This window comes from Sus scrofa, chromosome 14 (assembly GCF_054392235.1).
Source record: "Sus scrofa isolate SSC_HxYL_T2T_F1_AM1 chromosome 14, Sscrofa_HxYL_maternal_Yorkshire_Landrace_v2.0, whole genome shotgun sequence".
NCBI classification, from domain to species: Eukaryota; Metazoa; Chordata; class Mammalia; order Artiodactyla; family Suidae; genus Sus; species Sus scrofa.
Window position 1 is genome coordinate 118,353,891 of NC_139396.1, and position 21,541 is coordinate 118,375,431.

General features: G+C 33.9%; 1 protein-coding gene across 34 annotated transcripts in view; it reads left to right on the plus strand.

The window, feature by feature from the left end:
• PCDH15 (protocadherin related 15) overlaps positions 1–21,541 on the plus strand; it is a 1,617,506-nt gene that overhangs the window by 1,397,808 nt on the left and 198,157 nt on the right. For all 34 annotated transcript variants that reach the window (XR_014827612.1, XR_014827610.1, XR_014827605.1 and 31 more), the window contains 2 exons: positions 475–568; positions 5,902–6,030. Coding sequence is in view for 13 of the 34 variants with exons in the window: in XM_084996683.1 (XP_084852809.1) it covers positions 475–568; positions 5,902–6,030 (223 nt within the window). In the remaining 21 variants the exon portion in view is untranslated. The remainder of the gene's footprint in view (positions 1–474; positions 569–5,901; positions 6,031–21,541) is intronic.

Sequence of the window (21,541 nt, forward strand, 5' to 3'; positions counted from 1 at the left end):
CTGGGATTTATCAAGGATGAAATTTAAACATTTGCATTTCCATAGTGAATGCATATGTGACAAAGAATGGGAATGGTGATATAGATTAGATTTAAGAAATCATTTCTTTACTCAAAGGATTATGAAGCTGCTGAAGATAAGTGGACTCTTGCATCATTGAAGTAATCACAAACCAGATAGATATCTTTCTGCCTGGAAAGAATTAAGCATATTTTATTTTATTGGAGTCTAGAGGATCAACTCCGTTGTCTCATTCAGTCTGGCAATTTTTTATTATTTGTTAAGAAGCTCAACAGCCTTAAAAGCCTTTTTCAGTTTTCAACATGAATCCTCAATCATACATCTTAAATACTCAAGCTATGCTTGCTGAAGGGGGAAAAAAACCTATCAAAAGTAGTTCACAGTAGTAGAAAGACTCCCTGTGACATAATCTTTTTTGTGCCTCATTTGTTTATCTGTTTTCTCTGTCACTAGTACTGGGATTCTAACCTTAGGGAAAGCACTGGACCGGGAAAGCACTGATCGCTACATTCTGATTGTCACTGCTTCTGATGGCCGTCCGGATGGGGTGAGTACTCTCCTTGGGGGAAAGGGCTTTAAAACCAGTGTTAAAGAATTTAGGAGAGCCTTGTAGTTTTACACTCTACAACAATTTATTACAACCATGAATTCATGAATTAAACCATTTTTCACCTGGAGCAGCTGCTTAAAACTACCAAAGTGTCTCTTCTCCAGTGGGCTCTTTTAACCGGACAAATCTATACTCTGAAACAGGAGACGAAGTTTTGGACTTGACAGAATAGGTACTTGGGATTAGCATTCTTACTCAATTTATGGGGAAAATGAAACCTGACTTAGTCTAAGAAGTTTTCTACTGTATCCATCACCAGCTCAGCAATGGACAGTCCCTACAGTTTTACTGTGTTGACTCTATTTCCTTTAATGTCACTTTTTTGGTAGAAGCGGGTGGGATGGGCAGAAAGGAATGTGTGCATGAATATCTTGAAGCAATTAGGAAACTAAGTTGCCTGATTCCACAGGTTAGTTGTAATAGCACTTGGATTCCTGACTAGTCCTTCCTAAGTGAAGTGGTTTAACCAATCCTCTAATTCTAGAAAAGATAAATTTTATTTCCTGGGTACTTAAAAAAAATGATGAATAAATTGTTTAATCATCCAGGAGTTTTGTAAAATGATTTAATTATTTTATTTAATCGACCTCACAACTGCCATCATTCTGATTTTTAAGCACTGTAATATTTCAGTTGTTGGCAATGCTTTATTGAACTGTTTTTTTCAATCATTTCTATGCCATAGTGTAGCTTCTGTCTTTAGTCAAGTGGTTATGGACCAACTCAGCACTGTTCTCTGGAAATAATTTCAAATTCAATATAAACTTCTAGGCAAGACTCACGCAGTTCAAAAGCAGTACATCTCCAGATTGCTTGAAATGACTTCTTTGATCTATAAAATAAGCCCAGTGGGGACATATAATGCTCTCCTCATGTTTATTTGAGGAACACTCTTGAGAGTTTATCATGATCAAAACAAAAAATTGATAATAGACAGTTTTGTGATCTTAATTGAAAAAATAGAAAAATAGGCTTGGATTATTTTTTAAATTTGGTAATTATAATCTGCCTATAATAAGCTATTAGCCATTTTTCAAACATTAAATAAGCAGTTATACATGGAACATAAAATATACATAACAGTTTTAGTAAATAGTGGGGCCTATAGAGGACTCTTAAATATTAGACAAGTGAATAAAAATAAAATCTGAGATTAATTTTTACATATACTATGCCCTTAACACAGTAAGCCTGTGTAAGATATATATAAAGAAGTCAGTGAGAATCTCAAGAAGAAAATAATTGAAAACTTTGACTTATGATGAAAGTTAATGGGTAACTTGGCTAGGAAATAACTGAGTGGGAAAATTCTAAATAGAAGGAATCATTCAGCATAGAGTAAGGAGTATACTTAGAGTAAAATTAATAAGGTTTCAGGTCAAGCACTAGAATTGGGAAAAAAACATAATAACATAGCTTTGAGATATGTCACATTATAAATCAGAAATTAATGGAAGTAATATTAGCTAGGACCTTTTACCTCTGGCCTTGAAAGTAAGATTTTTTACACAAGAATAAAGATGGAAAAGAAATAGTATATTAAGCTATCTGGCATAGTTTCAATCTGCTAATTATGGCTTTGTCCACATCAAAAGCTGAAAATTAGCTCTATATTAAAATTAGTGGTTTAGAGCTTTTTTTTTCCCGTTATTCAATACCTGTTAATATCAATTCCCCTTGGGCAAATCACTTAGCATTTCTAAATCCCCATTTTTTTCATTCTTATAACCAATGTCTTATTCAGCATTAAAATTCTAACCCTTTAAAGTTGTTTTGTTTTCAAAAGTTTGTATTAATAATACCAGTAGAGAAAGAAACGCTTAACTTTCAAACAAAAGGTTCCTCAGTTAATTTCATCATTTATATAATTTTGGGGCTGAACTGATACATGGGCACAGATAGTGGGTTTTTGAAGAAGAAAATGATTACAAAGTAATAATAGTCTCATATTTTGATAGCACTTTTCTTATCTAAACATTTAGATTTCGTCCTCTGTAAAATTATAGTAAAATTAACCCTTTAACTTTAGTAATCAAAAGTTTTACAAAAGATATTTAATGAGCACAGACCCCAGGTAGATGGACCTTTCTTAAATCAAAAGGATTGCTGACAATTTATGTGAAACAAATTGCAAAATGATAATTTTAATATTGCAGAATAGAGTCAATAGTTTCTAATGTGTAGCCCCCAAATCTTCATTTTTAACAATTAACCAAGTGTTTCTGATGCAAGTAAATTCAGACCACTTTTCCAGAAATATATAAGCTAGAGATTATTCTACATATGTTTATTACTTTACATTTCTGCCAGAGACATGGACATTCTTCTTTTCATGTACAATTCACTAAAATATGGAGAAATATATCTACATAGTCCTTAAATTTCAGACCCTGCTAACACAGAAATGGTGACCTTGTTGTTCCTAGTTCACTTAGTGACCCAGTTCTTATATCTTCCAGTTATAGACCACAGCCTTTGACTGAGGACACAGAATAGTCTGAAAACATCCACTCCATAGTGTCAAGAATCAGAATTTTAAAGAACAGGCTGGACACCCGTACAGTAGATTGACAGGGGAATACAGATAGACTGGCACTTTATGCAAGCAGTTGGAAGGAAGGTCAGCAAACCCTAGTGTGGCTATTCTTAGATTTTGGCTCTAGGCTGTCCATTTTAATGTCTTGTTCACCCTCAGGCAGAATAAGAATGACTGCTGCTATAAAGGCACATCTTTGTACTGGTTTTCACTCTAACACAACTTTTAAAGATACAACCTTTGTTAAACTGATTTTTGTTATAAAAGCAAAGTAGCCCTTTTCAGCAAAAATTGGAAAAATATATAAAAGTTAAAAGGAGACAATAAAATAATCTGTATTTCATCTAATTAGATAACATTTGAATTTGTACATATCCCAGTACACCTACATGCAAGTATATTTTGATGTACATGCATCCTTTAAATTAAATGATTTCATGGAGATATGTGCAAGGAAGAGTATACAAACCATAAATCATGTAGTTTAATGAATATTAACATAGTGAACACCCCTGTATAATCACTTTTCAGATCCAGAAATAGAAATTAATTAGGACCCAGAAGCCTAGCCTTATGATCCTACCAGTCCCTATTCCACTTTTTTCACAAAAGTGATCCCTGCTATCGTGACTTCACATGTATGTACTTAGAATCGTACAGTATGTACTGCATTACGTCTGGCTTCTTACACTCAACCTTACCTTCATGAAATCCATTTATGTGACTACTTGTAACAGTAGTTTGTACATTCTTAGTATGATAGTGTATGCATAAAACACAGCATGCTATATAACCATCTAGTATTGTTGGGCATTTAGGTTGTTTCCTGCTTTGACTAAACAATACGGTTCTGCTAGTCTTTGACAATTCTTTAAATAAAAATTTTATTGCAGTTTTAAGTACAGAAATATGTACACATCACAAGGAATAAATTATCATAGCTGTCTGTATGAAGTTTTGTAAAATATGCCCATTGATCTACTGATGTAGCTAGTACAAAAATAAATAAGTTATAAATACCTAGGAATGTCCTGCTATGCATGGTAATTTTTAAATGACTGCTGGACATTATATATGAAAAATTATAAAGGCTTGGAGTAAAATTATATTGCTCAAAATAAGATTTATACATCCTTCTGTTAAAAGAAAGACAGATCACCTTAATCTAATCAGAGTATGAGTACTGGGTTTTAATCTGGATAAGACCTACCTGGTCTAGACCTCATGCAGCATTACTCACAGAGTATAGAACTTCAGTGATTGCAACAGAAAGGATTGGGTGTTTATTTACCAGCACCTCTCTTCCTTAGCAGCTAGGAAATCCAGCTTTTAACCTCTTGGCCCCATGACTGCTGAAACATTTCCTCAGATTCATTTCCTCTAAATCACTTCTTGATGCTCACCTTTTTAGTCTCTCACCCCACATCACTTACAGATTAGGACAAATCACATTTGTATTTTTTAAAAAGAAAGTTAAGAAATTCTTTCATGACTGTTTCATCCTGCTTTTTCTTCCTATTTTTATTTACATGTTATTAATATTGAATATAGCATAATAGATTTTTCTTTATTCTTTTTTTTTTTTTGAGTCTTTTTAGGACTGCACTCACAGCATATGGAGGTTCCCAGGTTGGGGGTCTAATCGGAGCTGTAGCCGCTGGTCTAGGCCACAGCCGCAGCAATGCCAGATCCCAGCCACATCTGCGACCTACACCACAGTTCATAGCAACACTGGATCCTTAACCCACTGAGCGAGGCCAGGGATCAAACCCGGCCACCTCATGATTCCCAGTCGGATTCATTTCCACTGTGCCATGACAGGAACTCCCTTTTGTTTTTTTTTGTTGTTTGTTTGTTTGTTTGTTTGTTTAGATTTTTCATTTTCCAGCCTAGAGTCCTTTCTTTCTCGAACTGTGGTCTCAGCCTTTTGCGAACTGCCCCACACTGTGACATAGCTGAAGAGGGCTTGTGCTATAGTCAGGTTTTGATTAAAGAGAGTGGTTTTCAGCTTGAGTCACATATGAAGATGTTCCTTGATTGTGCAAAAGTCATTGACCTACAGGATGTTCTCAGGTTGCAGCAAGCCAAAGAGTTTACCTTTTAGCCAGTAGAACATAAGGCTACCTGCTTACCATTTCCTTAGGCTGTAAAACCGTAAGGCAATCATTTGATTAATCGTGTATGGTCCTCAAACTCTTGGTTTAGATATGAACCTAGAAAATTACTAATGTGGTATTTTCTGATAGTATTTGCTTACCCCAAAATATCTATTTGGCATACCATGGTATTTTATAATGTACTAGTTATATTTTTAAACAGTACATGATATAAGTGATAAAAACTACAGAAATGTTACATTTCAGAGAAAAAGGGGTGCATGTGTGTATAAACAAAAGCTTACTACCCATAAAATGTGAACAAGATAAAGGTAAAAAAGCACTTTCTAAAAGTAAGCCTCCAGGAAATACTTGACATTTTCAAGAAGATATTTGCCCTTTAATATCATCATTTGTTTTTTCCATCTGTTTTTTGAGGTATTTGAAAATTGCAAGCTTCCTCCCTTTTTATCCCTTTTTTTTTTTTTTTTTGGACTTTTTTGGAAAGGTAAGGAATGGGAATAGTAATGAGTTGCCTTTCAGACAGACAAATGCCGGGATGACCAGTTAAATAACATCAAAATAAAAATAACTCCTCTCACATTTAATCTTTTTTTTTTTTTTTTTTGCTTTTTAAGACCTCAACTTCCACAGTGAATGTGGTGGTGACAGATGTCAATGACAATGCTCCAGTGTTTGATCCCTATCTGCCCAGAAATCTGTCAGTGGTAGAAGAAGAAGCCAATGCCTTTGTGGGTCAAGTAAGGGTGAGTGGAATATTTACATGTATTTTTAAATGTATTTTTTAGGTGAATACTCTCCTTACATATTAATTTGAAAAGAGATTAGCTAATGCCGCGTGTTAAATAATGGAACATCAGAATTATTTGAAATCAATCAACAAGGTTATTTGAGTGTAAGGCAAGATGGCAATAAAATGCATTCATTTGTGATCATTGTGCTGGATATCCTTCAAGATTTTTTAATAAGTTATAGTTTTTCTATCTAGATTAACTTATTAAGCTTATTGATTTACATTTTATGACCATTGTATAATTTAAACATAGATGCATTTGAGAGTATTATTTTCTTATTTAATATATATTTTTATTTTCTGGAATTATAGGAATGCATTTTTAGAGAAGTATGTAATTAGCTATACTATTAAGTATAAATTTGGAGATGCGTACCTCAAAACACAAATGTTTAGATGTAAATTTGTTTGGTTGTATAACATATCTTTATCATCTGCTATATACCTTATATTTCAGACACATGTTTTGTCCAGTCTAATCAACATTCATCTAGGCATGTTCTTTTAATTCCTAATTGGACAAATTAGCCAGTGTTTACTGTTCTTTTGGTGAATAATCCCATTTTTCTTAAATCAGAAATAATACTATCTCATTTGGGTCCTGCCTGGTCTTGAACATATTTAGTGATCTAGAAACGATAGATGAGGGAAAATTTTGGGGAAAATACATATATTTGAAAGCGTTTACTTCAGATGAGGCAGCTGTGTGGTCTCCAGCAAGGAAAGAATTGCCTCCAGTAAGAGGTAAGTCCTCCAGGTATCCAAGTCTGGGTTCAAGATCCTACCTCTATCCTGGTAAGGCTTTGAGTTTTATAAGAGGACGCTGGTGCTTTAAAGTAAATCTTCTCTACAGTTCGAGTACTATTATAATCAAACAAAAGGTCTGCTTTTTGTTCAATATTCTCTCTGGCTTTAAAAGAGCAGCATTTCTTTAGATGCTGTCATGGAGGGAGACCTTCTGACATTCCCAGCGTGACTCTGAGATATTGATTAGCTAGTTAGAGCCCATCTTTTTTGTTTTTTTTTCTTTTCTTTTCTTCCTGAGGTCACTGATAGTACTTGCAGCAACTACCAAGTCCACAGTCATTATCATTATCAATATTTTTCTCAAATCCTGAAGAGACTAATAAAGCATTCATCCCCCTATGCTTTTATGCCATCCCAATTCACCACATGGGAGAGTCTTGTAATTGTGCTGTTACAACATGCCACGTGGTCTGGATGCCATGCGGCCAGTGAACTGTTCAACTCCAGAAACCCACACAACACCTCTGGTGTCAAAATTTTTACTGTGGATTCTGTAAGAAAAAAACCTGGAGACAAAAGATTCAGGTATAAATGGTTATTTTTAAATATTCAAGTAATGCTCAGAGGGAAGTGGGGAAGTAATGCAGAGAAGGCAGCCCAAAAAGGAATTGCTGGCAACCAGCTGTCATTAAAAGAACTGTAGCTTCACCCAAGAGCAAATTCTGGGAAATAGCATAAAACATATTCCCTAGAATTACTGATCCTCAGAAGTGATCGAACTGGTAAATTTACACGCTGAAACCTTAGAGTTCTTGGTCAGTGATGCTGTGCAGGGGGGAAATTTTTAGCATTTTCTGCCTCCAGAGCAAGCAAACAGGCAGCTCCTTGAAATGCTGGTATAAGGGCATTTGGGAAGACTGCAGATACTGGCATGTGGAAGAGGGCCAGAGAGTAGACATGCATGGGGCACTAATAGCGTTTGTTACAGCAAGTAAAACGGTGTGAATCTATAAGAGGGACATGTGCAGAAAACGGAAAGGGGGCAATGCTGAGGCTGACTCACAATGGATAAGTGCTGGTGAGAAGGAAGTTGGGAGGGGTTGGAAGATGTGTAAGGAAAGGTAATTGCACAAGAAAAACCACAGACAGATGAGAGCATTTGGCTTGTCATAATCGCAGTAAATAAGATATGCTATACTCTATGCCATGTTGTAGAAGGTGGGCTGGGGGACCTCTAGAGCGTCTGAAGTATGGCATCATCAGATTTTTATCTTATAAAGATTACTCCTGAGTAGATTGTAATGGGAGACTGTAAATTCAGAAAACTGAATTAGAAGGCAATTATAATAGCCTAGACATTGAAGCTTGAACTAATATAATAGTTTAATCATAATAATAATTAAATTACAATTGTCACTCTAAGATGCCCCACTGATGAAAACTGAAAAATTATCAGATAAAATAAGCAGGTACTGAAATCATTTAGGAAAATTATCTTTCCAAGTTCTCTTAATTTACTCAGCATTGGAGCAATAAAACCCATATGGTATATACAACTAATAACACATAAGTAGACATGCTGATTAGTTTTTGATTTTATTTTTCATTTCTCTTAACTTACTTTTGCCACTTTTCCTAGTGATTTCTGTCTTTGAAAGAATATAAAATTAAGCTTTCTGTAAGTCTTCTGGTTCTTAAATTTGATGAGAAATGGTTTCTATAATTTTTCAGCATTAAAAATTGAAATATAGATCTCAGCCTCATAATGTAATAAAGCAGTAACTGTGCTGGTCTTAAGGCAATAACATGTTTTTGAGAAAACGAAAATGAGTTTGAAAGGACAAAGCAAAAGGAAACCATCCAAAACAGGTGCATCCAACTGATTCTGCACAGTTCTAGAGAAGTTGTAATGTTCATAGAATGGAATTTTGATGCACCATAATGGTCTCCTGTTGCTACCTAATGATTATTATATAAAACATTAATTTCACTAAATGGCTCATGTTCCACTTATAAAATTAATTTTGTCACCACAAACTATTTGACACACACACTTAAAGCCGAAATGTATATGATTAGTTACTGTATCCAGTTTAAGTTACCAACCTTGAGGTTTTGTTCTAAATGATGATTTAGGGTGAATAATCCAATATTTGAGTTCAAATGCTGAAGAATGTTTTATTTACTTTTTATTTATTTAGTAGTATTGCAGTAATAAACTTTATTAAATAGGTAATACTTCTGAAGCAATATTTATGGATTATACAGAGCATAGAGTTTTATCAGCATATTAAAATGTAAACTTGATTTTTTAATGGCAAACTTCCTAAACACAGATATAGTACGCCAGAGTTAAATTTGAGAATCTTCTTTATATCCTCAAAATAGGAGTAGTAGCAGTACAGTTGGGGGAAAGATGTACACAGAATAAAACCTAGCAAACACTGTAAGAATAAACTCTATGTCTCTATATCAAATATGTCATGTTGATTATTTACCAAAAAGAATGAAAAAGGCCCACAAAGGCCTAAGGTGGCAATGTTAAGATTTGTGGAAAAAATATATCATCTGCATTAACATAATAAATTAGTAAGATTATGGGTTGAAAAATAAAAAGGAAAGAAAGATACCAAGCAGATGTGATACAAGACAGAATGGAGCTGAAGAGGCAATGTGCGAATAAGAGTATGTCGATGGTACAACAGTCGTAACATATGGATGACAATAGAGGAAGTTTTGTTTGGAGAAGTTCTAGAAAATTAGCTAAAGCATGAGTTCAGATAGAGGCCAGGAAGGCTTAATGAAATAGCCGCTGATAAAAGGACTGTACTTGTCAGTGAATGTTTTGTTTAGTACCCTTCACAGTATTTCTCTTTTTTTTTAGCTTTAAAATTTATTTATTTATTTATTTATTTTTATTTTTTTTATTTTATTTTCCCACTGTACAGCAAGGGGGTCAGGTTATCCTTAGATGTATACATTGCAATTACAGTTTTTTCCCCCACCCTTTCTTCTGTTGCAACATGAGTATCTAGACATAGTTTTCATAGGAGATAGGAAGTCTGTATGTGTGTTCTGACTCTGTCCTGTGAGTATGTTGATAGTTCATTTTCAGAGTGTGTCTCAGAATAGGAGGTCTCACACCAGCTACTGCAGAATTCTAAGTTGATCCCAAATCCTTGGTTGGAAAGATATACCCAGCAGAAGATGGGGTGGGATGGGGGGAGAGGGAGAGATGAAATAGAGAAGAAATTTTTTAAATGTGTACATGTATCTATTTACTTACTGTTAAATGGGGTAAATAGTTGAGGGTAAAGCTGGGTCTATGGCTGGGATTATGAAGTTTTGACAAGTTTGGGAAATTGCTTGGATGTGTCTCCCAAAGCCTATTTATTCCTAAAACTGACGGACTGCTGCAAATAAGTTATCCTCATTAGTAAGATTCAGGCTGATGGCTTTGGTCCCAGGATGAACCCAGGTCTTCAGAAGTGGGGAATCATGATACATAGTCCAATATGGTGTGTGGCATTTTCATTTGTTTCCCTAACTAATGCCTGATAGATTAAATCTTGAGTCTGGGGTGGAGAGTGAAGATTCGATAAAGGAAGATCTATTTCAATAAACACTGTCTTAGATACAGGGTTACAAAGAGACCTCCTGTGTACTTGTCTAAGAGAATTAGAGGGTGTGTTTACTTTGACCACTGGATACAGTAGATGCTTCAGTTCATCACTCTGTGTGCATGTTTCAGGTCAGTGGAGGTTGGGGGAGAGCAGGAGGGGAATGGCAAGACACCTTGGAATTTATATCAGAGGTGTTTCTTCTTCCTGGTAGCATCTCACTGAGAGATTTCTTAGAGGCCAGAATTCTTTTTCAATTCCTCATCTCAGATTTTAAGAGTATCCCTGGGCATGAATATACAGATGCATCAGAGAAGGAATACTTTGAAACAACATTAGCTGTTAACGTTAAACAAATTTCTAAGTATTATATACAGTACAGAGTGAGCCTCTTCCCAACAAACTCCCAATTAATGCCTTGTAGAAATTCTTATGCTGAACTGACTTCTTTTAGCTCGAAGTAACAAAAATAGAGCTCTGCGTCAACAAAATGTTCTTCCAATTCTAAACCAAAACAAGCTGAATTTACTTAACCTGAAACACAAATGTATTTCCACTGAGATCCACATGCTAAATCTCAGCAAGGATGAAGTGGTAGTGATTCAGTGTTAAACCCTTAAAGCAATTTTAAAATCATTAGTAAACTGCAGTGTTTAGAAGGGTAGTGATGGTGTCATTTTAAAAAAGAAACTGATATTTCCTTCAACTATACAATTTAATGTTAAACAAAATAAATCTGAACCTCAGTGGTCTGTCTCTGATTAATGTAGTTGTCATCTCTCTGTGTGGGGTTCTAAAAATGAAATGAAGGTGGGGAGCTTTACGGTGTTTTATTTATTTTTTGTAGCTCAGTGTAACATTCAACAGTGCCTAAAACTATAATACTTCTTTTTTAAGTGGGCCACAAGTGGGGTTTTTTATGGGTTTTCTAGTCAAGTCAAACTGTGGAATGCAAACACTGTACTCAATCAAGTAGAGGAAAGAAGCCCACACAATTTGAAAACTTGATGATGTCCATTTTAATGCTATTACCTATAGATATTTACCATGGAGATTTATCTATTGCTTGTGAATATTTTTGACACCAGGTGATCTTTCAGATGTACTATTAACAGTTCATAGGTGGATTAGAAAACTGTATGCATGCATTTTTATAATATTTACTTGGGACATACCATTTCACTAGTTTTCAGTCTTACTCTCAGCTATTATAATAGATACATCTGGGAGTTCCCTGGTGGTCCAGTGGGTAGGGCTTGGCATTTTCATTGTTGTGCCTTTGTTTAATTCCTGGTCTGGAACTAAGATCCCACATCAAGCTGTTGCATGTCATATCCAAAAAAAAAAAAAAAGATACTTATGCATGGGCCTGTAGCTTTTTTTGAGGTATAACCAGTATACAAAAAGGAACACATAATTAATGTATGTCATATGGTGACTTTGAGTTTGGACATGTAAGAATTGATATACAATGTTTTGTTACTTTTAGGTGTATATCAAAGTGATTTAGTTACACATATATATATTCTCTTTATATTCTTTTCCATTAAGGTTTAAGGATTTTTTTTTTTTTTGTCTTTTTGCCTTTTCTAGGGCCACTCCCGCGACATATAGAGGTTCTCAGGCTAGGGGTCTAATTGGAGCTGTAGCTGCCTGCCTATGTCAGAGCCCCAGCAACGCAGGATCTGAGCCACATCTGCGACCTACACCACAGCTCATGGCAACGCTGGATCCTTAACCCACTGAACAAGGCCAGGGATGGAACCCGCAACCTCGTGGTTCCTAGTCAGATTCCTTAACCACTGAGCCATGACAGGAACTCCTAGGTTTATGGATCTTATTGATTATCCCTTTCATGTATAATAACTAACATCTGCTCCACAAACCCTTTTTCCACTTTGGTAACTATATTTTTGTTTTCTATGTTTGTGGGTCTATTTCTTTTTTGTAAAAAGTTTGTTGGTATCTTTTTCTTGGACTCCACATATTTGTGATGTCATATGATATTTGTCTTTGTCTAGCTTACTTTGCTTAGAATAATTAATTACATTTAAATTCTGATGTCTCCCACAGCTATATCTTTAGCAACTCCTGCTTCTTTAATCTACAGACTCAATAGATATTTATCTATAAAACAAATACACTTCAATGACTTATAGTTGCCTGAGGTTTAACATGTTTAAGAATAAACCTTCATTTTCATCTTCCCCACTAAAAGTTTCTTTTCCTGAATTCTGCATCTCAGTTAAGCCACACTGGAGAGCCACCTCAGGCTTCTCTTTCTTCCTCACTATCCATGTCAGGTCAATCATCAATCTTTGATAATTTTACATTTTCAAGTTATTCTCAAATTTCGCCTCTCAGAAACAACCATAGTTAGACTCTTACTATTTGTCACCTGGCCTATTGTTACAACTTCCTAATATGTTATCTTGATACTAATCTTAGCAAACCTCATAATTATCCTCAGTGTAACTGCTGGTGATGTTTCTAATAAATATAATTCAATAGCAGGAAGTATCCCTCAGTGCAGCCAACAGGACACACTTCCCTCTACTCTTATGACTTCACCTCCAGGAATACTAATGTTGTTAATAATGTGTATCTTGGATTTCTCCCAGGTCTGTGTGCTTCTGCTCACTCCCTTTACCCCAATTTCTTCTTTCTCCATGCTTTATTTAGACAGGTCATCCTTGAAATTCTAGTCAAACATAATCTCTTTCAGAAAAGGCTTTTCTGAACTTTTCTATGCCTTAAATGCCCCATACTCATGGCCCATCTTATACTGTGCACAACTATTTGTTGGCACTTACCAAAGTATATTGAAAGTATCCACTTATTCAAATTTCCTGAAAGCAGAGACTGTTTCATATTGATCTTGGAAACCCCGCTATCTAGCCTAATGTTCGGTTCTTAGAAGATGGTGAATTAAACTGAACCTAATAGATTAAACTTATCCAAAATTACATTTTCCACTGAAGATTCATAAATGGTGTAGAAAGAGAAGTATGATATTTGTCACCATCTAAAAGTACCTATTTACCTTCCTTCACACATGAACACACAAGTAAATAAGTTATCTTGATAAATAGAGTAAAAGTTTTGATACTGGAAATCTGTCTACTTTTAGAATTTCAACATGAGACTAGTACACATAGTGTTGATTTTAAAAGCAGTGTTAATGCAAAGAACAACTGAAATTTACATTTAGAACCAGGCAAAGTACCACCTGTAAGGCCAGGAGAAGATAATAAAAGATATTTCCAGGTGTAAGAAAACTACAAGGAGGAAAACACATAACCAGCCTGTTTGGTCACATATTTAGAATTGTGGTTTTCACTCATCCATTTAAAATACATGCTCCATGTACATTATTTCATATGTGTCTAAGAAGAAATACCAGCTCTTTTTGCCTCACACACCCCTGTTCCATTCATCTTTCTGTGCCTTTAATGCTACGTTACTTATTTATGAGATCCAACTTTATACAAATTGCACTTCTGTTTTATAGACTGATGAGAATTCATGGCCTATTCACTTTCGTTGGTTTCGGTTATCCTTCTCCACAAATGTTATAGCTCACTACAATTACTTACATTGACTTTACTGCCTCACTGAGGAAGAAACTTGGCAATCAATTTTGAGTTTTACAGAAAGAATGCCAACTGTTTCTGAAGCCTTTTATTGAGAGTAAATCTTTTCCTTTAAACTTTAAGAAAAAAATGTGTAATATTTACAAAGTGATTAAATGTGAATGCCCAATTTAATAGGTTATTGTAAACATAAATATAATTTGAGGATATAATGCATCTCCAGGAAAAGCCATTGCATGCTTCATCCTAGTTGTAATCTCTTTCCTTTACCTGCAATTAACCACTCTGAGTTTCTTGCTTTCTGTTGAAGATTTACCAACTAAATAAGCATCCGTAAATAAAAGTGTACTTGTATGTATTTTTAATGTATATAAACAGAATTATAGTGCATGAATGCTTTAGTCTTTGCTGTCATTCATCTTTATCTTTTTTAAGATTCAAGCACATTTCTGCCTATTTATTCATGTATTTTATTTGCTCTGTGTACCTATGCCACAATTCATTTTCACATTCCACTACTGATGAATATTTGAGTGGTTTCTAGTTTGAGGCTATTATAATCCATCCTGCTATGAATATTTTTGTGTAATTTCTCCTGATGCACAGGTGCCTGAGTTTATGAGTATAAGCATAGTTAACTTCATTGAAAATGAGAAATTGTTTTCCATAGCTACTGTGTCAAGAATTTTCTGTTTGTAATCACCCCCCTCTGCATTCTTGGTGTATCAATCTTTCTAATTTGGATCGCTGTAGTATTGTTTTAGTGGTATCACATTGTGGTCTCGATCATCCTTCCCTTAACATGACTGAACATCTTTTCAAATATTTGGTTACTATTTTGACTTTTTTTCCCCAAAGTGTTTATTTAAGTCTCTTATCCCTTTATCAATTGGGTTACCATTGATTTTTCTTCTTGAGTATTCTTCTTCATTAGTGGAATATCTTTATGTATTCAAGACATGGCTCCTTCCTTGCTACATGTATTTTAAATGTCTCCTGCAATGCTGGGGCTTTCATTTCACTTCCTTAATAGTGTCTTTTGATACACAGAGTTGTTAATTTTAAGATAGATTGCCAACTTTATTCATCATTTTTCAATTGCTATTTACTATCCTTGGATCATGAAGATATTTTCTTGTATTATTTTAACATACTTTATTATTTTGTTATTTGTTTTAGGTCTATCACCTGAGTTTCATTTTTGTGTATGATGTGGCATAAAATTCATTTCGCTTCTATACAAATACTTATTTATGTATTCTCCCTGTATTGTCTTCTAGGAGTGTTATAGTTTCAGGTCTTATATGTCTTTAATCCATTTTGAGTTGATCTTTGTGTATGGCATAACTATGTCTTGTCACTTATGATGGAGCATGATAATGTGCGAAAATAGAATGTGTACATGGATGTATAAATGAGTCACCATGCTGCACAGTAGGAAAAAAAATGTATTGGGGAAATACCTATTAAAAAATAAATAAGTAAAAAGAAAAAGACCAAGGAAATGTACTATAGGGAAGAGAAAAAAATTTAAATTTAGCATCACTGTCAAAAAACTGCTGCTTAATTAAATGTTAAATAATAGAAGATTTTATTTCTTTCATAGACTTTATACTTATCATAGAAGAGTATTATAAATCAATAACTTCTGCATAGCAAGTAGATTTTAGATAGGCATCAAAGCTATACCAATATAAAGAGAACTTTCTGAGCTCAAATGATATATTTTCCACAAATGACATGTGTCCATAAATATATTTTTTTAATATATCACTTGAGGTCACTAGACCTCTTGATATATAAACAAGATTGAATCTAAGATTTCTGGGTAGAGTTGACCTATTGAAGGAAAGTATATTTTAATGGGCCAGTTCTGTATCTAAGTTCCTGCTTCAGTGAATACTCTTTTTCATATTTTGAAATGCTATATATGTAAAATTTAATCCCTGTGATGATCAGTTTTGCTATAGTAATGCTGTATAACAAGCAACAGAAAATCTTCATGACCACAACAGTAAATATTAGTTTTTCTCATTCTTGAGTCTATGAATACATAGGGATTGAATCAGGGTTTGGCTGATCTCCCCTGGCCTTAGGTGTGGCCCAGGAGCACAACTCATGTTTAGGCCTACCTAAAAGTCTCTCTTTCTCTTTGTACCAATACCTACCTTGACTCTGTTTTCCTTATGAAGAGCAAGAATGTAAGAGGCCATGCCTAATCTCACATGTATAAAGTCTTCTCTAATGGTAATTATTACAACATCACTTGGCAAAGGGAATATAGTGAAAAATACAATAACAGGGAGAAAGTGGAAAATTGCACACAATAATTCAATTTGCCCTAGTCCCTTTTTGATTTTTACTAAAATCTATTTATAAAAATGATTAATCAGAATATTGACTATACTAGGAAGGTTATAGAAGGTAGAAGTATCCAGAAACTACGAATAGTTTCTTATAGTTCAATTATGTTCTTCAAATTCTGTTGAATATCCCAATACTAATGATCATTTCTTCATTCTTCTCTCAGTCTGTATCACACATAGCGCTCCCTAAGGCCGCTATTCTTTTTCTCCATCTCTGTTCTTACTTCTTCTTCCCTCAAGGAAGTAGAAGAGATAGCTTTTCTTTTAACCATAAAACAGTTTAATAAAATATTTTTTGTCTCAACTCTTGTAAACATTTATGCCTTCTGTTCCTCACTTTTAACCCAAGGAGTAGCAAATCAATGTATTTTCCTCTAGGGAAAAAAATTTGTTTCCTCCCTGGGAGTCATTCTTGTGGAAGTTGTAAAAAAATGATTTTATAAAATTGTCTGTACAGCATTTTAAAATTGTGGAATGTAATTTTAAACCCTTTCCTTAATTACACAAGAGAAAAAATATTTTAAAGTATATTATTGGAAAATATTCACAAAAATGCTGTACTTTAAAATACGTTTTGTTATTTTTACTTTTCTTACTATGTATTTGCATTGTATACCACAGTTGACCAAAGGGTTAAAATATGAATGCAGATGAATGGATAAATATTCATTAATACATTTTTTTCTCAGAGTACTGCAAAGGAAGTCACAGAAATAATATTGCCCCATTTTACAGATAAGGTTTTTTATATATAAGGGCTTCAGAAATGTTACGTGACTTGCCAATTTTCATGCATATATTTATTGATTTAATTACTACTTGAAGTTGTGTGTTCTTACTCCCAAAGCCAATTATATTTTTTCTACCACACTGCACTGTCTTTATTGAAAAACTTTCCTATCCAGTTGAGAAATAATGAAAAATTCTTATGGTTAAGGATGTGAAAAAGATTTTATCCAAGAAAATATGCACAAGGTTATTTTAAATTTAATTTATTTTTAACATTTTCAGTTATACATATGCATTGATCATGTTTCATCTCTATCCTTTCAGTGGAAAAAAGTCCCATCATAAAAACTTACTTTTAGAGAGTTTCTGTTGTGGCAGAGCAGAATTAAATCTGACTAGTATCCATGAGGATGCATGTTTGATCCCTGGCCTTGCTCAGTGGGTTGAGGATTCTGCATTGCCATCAGCTGTGATCACAGATGCAGCTGGGATCCCATGTTGCTGTGGCTGTGGTTTAGGCCAGCAGCTGTAGCTCCAATTCACCCCTAGCCTGGGAACTTCTGTATGCCACAGCTGTGGTCCTAAAAAGAAAAACAAACAAACCCCTTACTTTCATGATGTGAAATAGCAACTAAAGAGTTAATTAAAGCGGCTTTTAAAAAGTCAATTTGTAATATATTCACTTAAAGAAATATATATTCCATAGTTATGTCATTTTTTTATACAGAGCCTTTGCTCATACTCAAAAAAAAAATGTCTAACCTTTATCTGTCCAGACTTTCTATTGTTCCCTGAAAAAAATCTTCTATCAGGCTGTATTTGTTTGATTTAATATAAATACAGCATCTAAAATAAATTATAAAAGTATAAAATCTTAAAGGGGAAAGTACCATTCAAATAACCCAAGACAGATAATCTTTTAGTTTTAAGAATTAGGAGAATAAAAACCAAAGATTATATAACTAATCATGTTAGAAGGAGGGTTCAAACTTAGATCTTTCACTTCTGTATATAGTGTCCTTTCAACTACATCACGTGGAAGACTTTATCCACTTTTTCCAGTGCGTAGTAAGAATCTTCTGATAGATGTTCACATAATTCTGGCTATTAGATATCTAAGTTATATCTGATCTTATAAATCCAATTACATTAGATTGCATTGCAATAATACCATTTATTTTTATACTCAAAAGTCACAATACGTTATTGTAGTAGGAAAACTCATATATATATAAAAGAAAGTCAGATTTTGCTTATATACTTTATCTTTACCAATATATACTAATTTAATTTGTAAAAGAAAAAAATATAGTTTCTGTGGGGATTTCTAATCAGACATTGGCATTGTAAGTAATTCAAAGAAATGTTCTTAAGCAAAACTTCAAAATAGAAATTACCATAAAATTTCTAAGAACATTTATTTTTAAAATGCTGAATATATGTACAGTGAACAAATTGGCCAAACCATCTGTAATGATAACTTAGATGTTGTTACTGTAGAGCAGACTGAAGTTTTCTATATGTAACTAACTTTTTTTTCAGTTTTATTGAGGTATAAATGACAAAATTGTAAGATATTTAGTATATAATGTATTTGATATGTGTACACATTGGATTAACCGTATTGATGTATAACTCATTTTTGAAACATAATATGAGATGCACCAAAGGGAAATAAAAACTTATTCTTGCTGATAAAATAGTTTAAAATGGCATGTGGTATCAATGTTATTGAGCTTATCAGGTTAATTCCACAACAATTTAAATTTTATAGGAAATTCAAAATAGCTAACTGGTCATCTCCAGGATTTATATTTTAAATGCCATATTGTTTAGCCCAACAGGCTTCAAATTTATGTCCCTTTGGAGCTGAATTTAGCCTTTCTCTCTGGAAGCCCAGAATTTGCTATGATTGCTTACCACCTGGCCATTATTTTTATAGGTAAAACTATGCATGAGGGCATCATCTGTTTCTCTTTGACTACCCTTATCCTTTACCATACAGTCAATAGTGCATGGGATATTGAAGAAACACAATAAACAGGAAAAAAAAGTGAGGGTATGGAAAAACAGCAAAATCAAGGGATTACTAAAAATGCATGTGGAGAGATTTATCAAAACTAGATACTTCTTACCATTTCACTGTAGATAAAATTAAACATAGAACAGTAAAATAAAATTACCACAACATTGAATACTTATTGTTTCACTTTCATTTAATTGAGCTCTTCATCAAACTGTGTGGTGTCAGGAGTTCCTGTCATGGCTCAGCGGTTAGTGAACCTAACTAGCATCTGTGAGGACTTGGATTCTATCCTTGGCCTTACTCCAGGGGTTAAGGATCCAGCATTGTGGTGAGCTGTGGTGTAGGTCGCAGACACAGCTCCGATCCTGCATTGCTGCAGCTGTAGTGCAGGCCGGTGGCTTCAGCTCCAATTGGACCCCGAGCCTGGGAACCTCCATATGCTGCAGGTGTGGCCCTAAAAAGACAAGACAAAAAGACAAAAAAAAAAAAAAAAAAACTGTGTGATATCAAACAATTTTTGGTTCATGGGACATTTTTTGAGCAGTAGAAATTTTAATGCTGATAGGAGAACTGGAGGAGGCACAAAAGTAAAGATTTAGGAGGGTGTTGGTAGAGAAATAAAGGTAAAATATAAATAATAGAAAGGTAAGACAATCTCATTGTGCAAGTTCTACTTTGTCTTTTCATATAAGGTTTTTTTTTAATTCCAAAAAAAGATAAGAATATCTATTTCTCCCCCTTTAAATCTGGATTATTCCTATAATTCTGGGTTTTTTTTTCAGGTAGAAATATTTCATACCGAGGAAATTTTTTATCCAATTTACGGTGTCACTAAAAATTGCAGGTAGTCTTGGTCCTGAAAAGACCAAAACAATCCATACTAGGGCATTGAAATGACATAGTCACAGGAAAAACTTAATGAATTAACACAGTTCAACAAAGTTTTATCAGTTACATAAATTTAGTTGATTTTTCTGTTTGCCTTTATGACTTTACTGTTTGATTGTCACTCAATTAGAAATGACAGATCCCTTGAGCTGAAGAATAATTTGCAAGTGCATAAACTCTCCCACAAAATATGGATCACTTGGAGCTTTAATTTTTTTATCTTAAAGAGATGATGCAGGTAAAATATTTATAGAAAATATTTTAGAACAATAGAACCATATATATTTTACTATCTCATTTTCTTTATGTATTTGGCTTACTATCAGCTTTTGAAAAAAGTGTAGGTGAGCAGAATATCTGGGACCCTGTGAAGATTTATTGAAAACTAAACAAATGATGATGAATAAGTGCTAAATAAACTTTTTGAGAGATTATCCCATTTCCACCTAGATCTATAGGCATTTAGCCATGGTTATAAATATAGGAAGACATTTATTATAAAACTTTTAAAAATAGTATCAGAATTATCAACATATATTAGTTGTTTGCTACATGCCAGATAACAGTTCCAAGTGCTTTCTGTGTATTAGCTCATTCAATACCCACAACATCTAACATAGTAGGTACTAATATTTTCTCTACACCTGCAGACTCTAAAAGGTGAATTATTTTGCCAAGACTGTGTAATTGGCAAGTGGCAGAATAAGTTGCATCAAGCTGTGAAATCTTAAAGAATTTGTAACTGCCTTAATTGGAGGCAGCCTAGAATTCTGGATAAGATCACTAGTCTTGGCATTAGACAGTCTCACTTTTGAATTCTAATTTTACTATTTAGTGACTCTATGACTTGGGCAAATTATTTAGTCTGCTTGAAGCTACGTCTCTGAAATGAAGAGACTCCCCTCAGACTTGAAGGAGAGGAGTCACAATTGCCAAGAATAGCAAGTACTCTAAAAGCTAGTGTGATAGTGATAGTAGCAGCAGCAGTACTAACATTTTATATATTTGAATTTTGAGACCTACAGTGAGATGTATTTTAATTTTGATTCAACCACCAACATTATGAACCATTTTTTCTAAACTTGCTATTATCTGTAAATTTCAAAATCATGTCCTTTGTGCCTTCAGAAAAATGGCACATTGTCATCAGAGTGTTGTCCAGTTTGATGGTCAACTTGGGGATGATTCTTTAGTCAGTTACAAATCTAAATCATTATGCTATCATCTAGGGAACTTTTTTTTTCTAGTTTAACAACTAAAACATAATAAAAATATCTCAAGAATTTTACTGAAATCAAGATGTACTCTATTTATTGCCATTTTTCCTAAGGGAAAAAAATGCAATATTTTGTCATGACTTGTTCTTACAGTACAAGTAATATGAAAGTCACCATGAGGATTCCTGACCTATTAGACCTTTAAGAGTGATAGATGTGACTTGAATGCCATTTGCTTTCATGACCCCAAAAGACTTTTTTTTTTTTTTTTTTTTTTT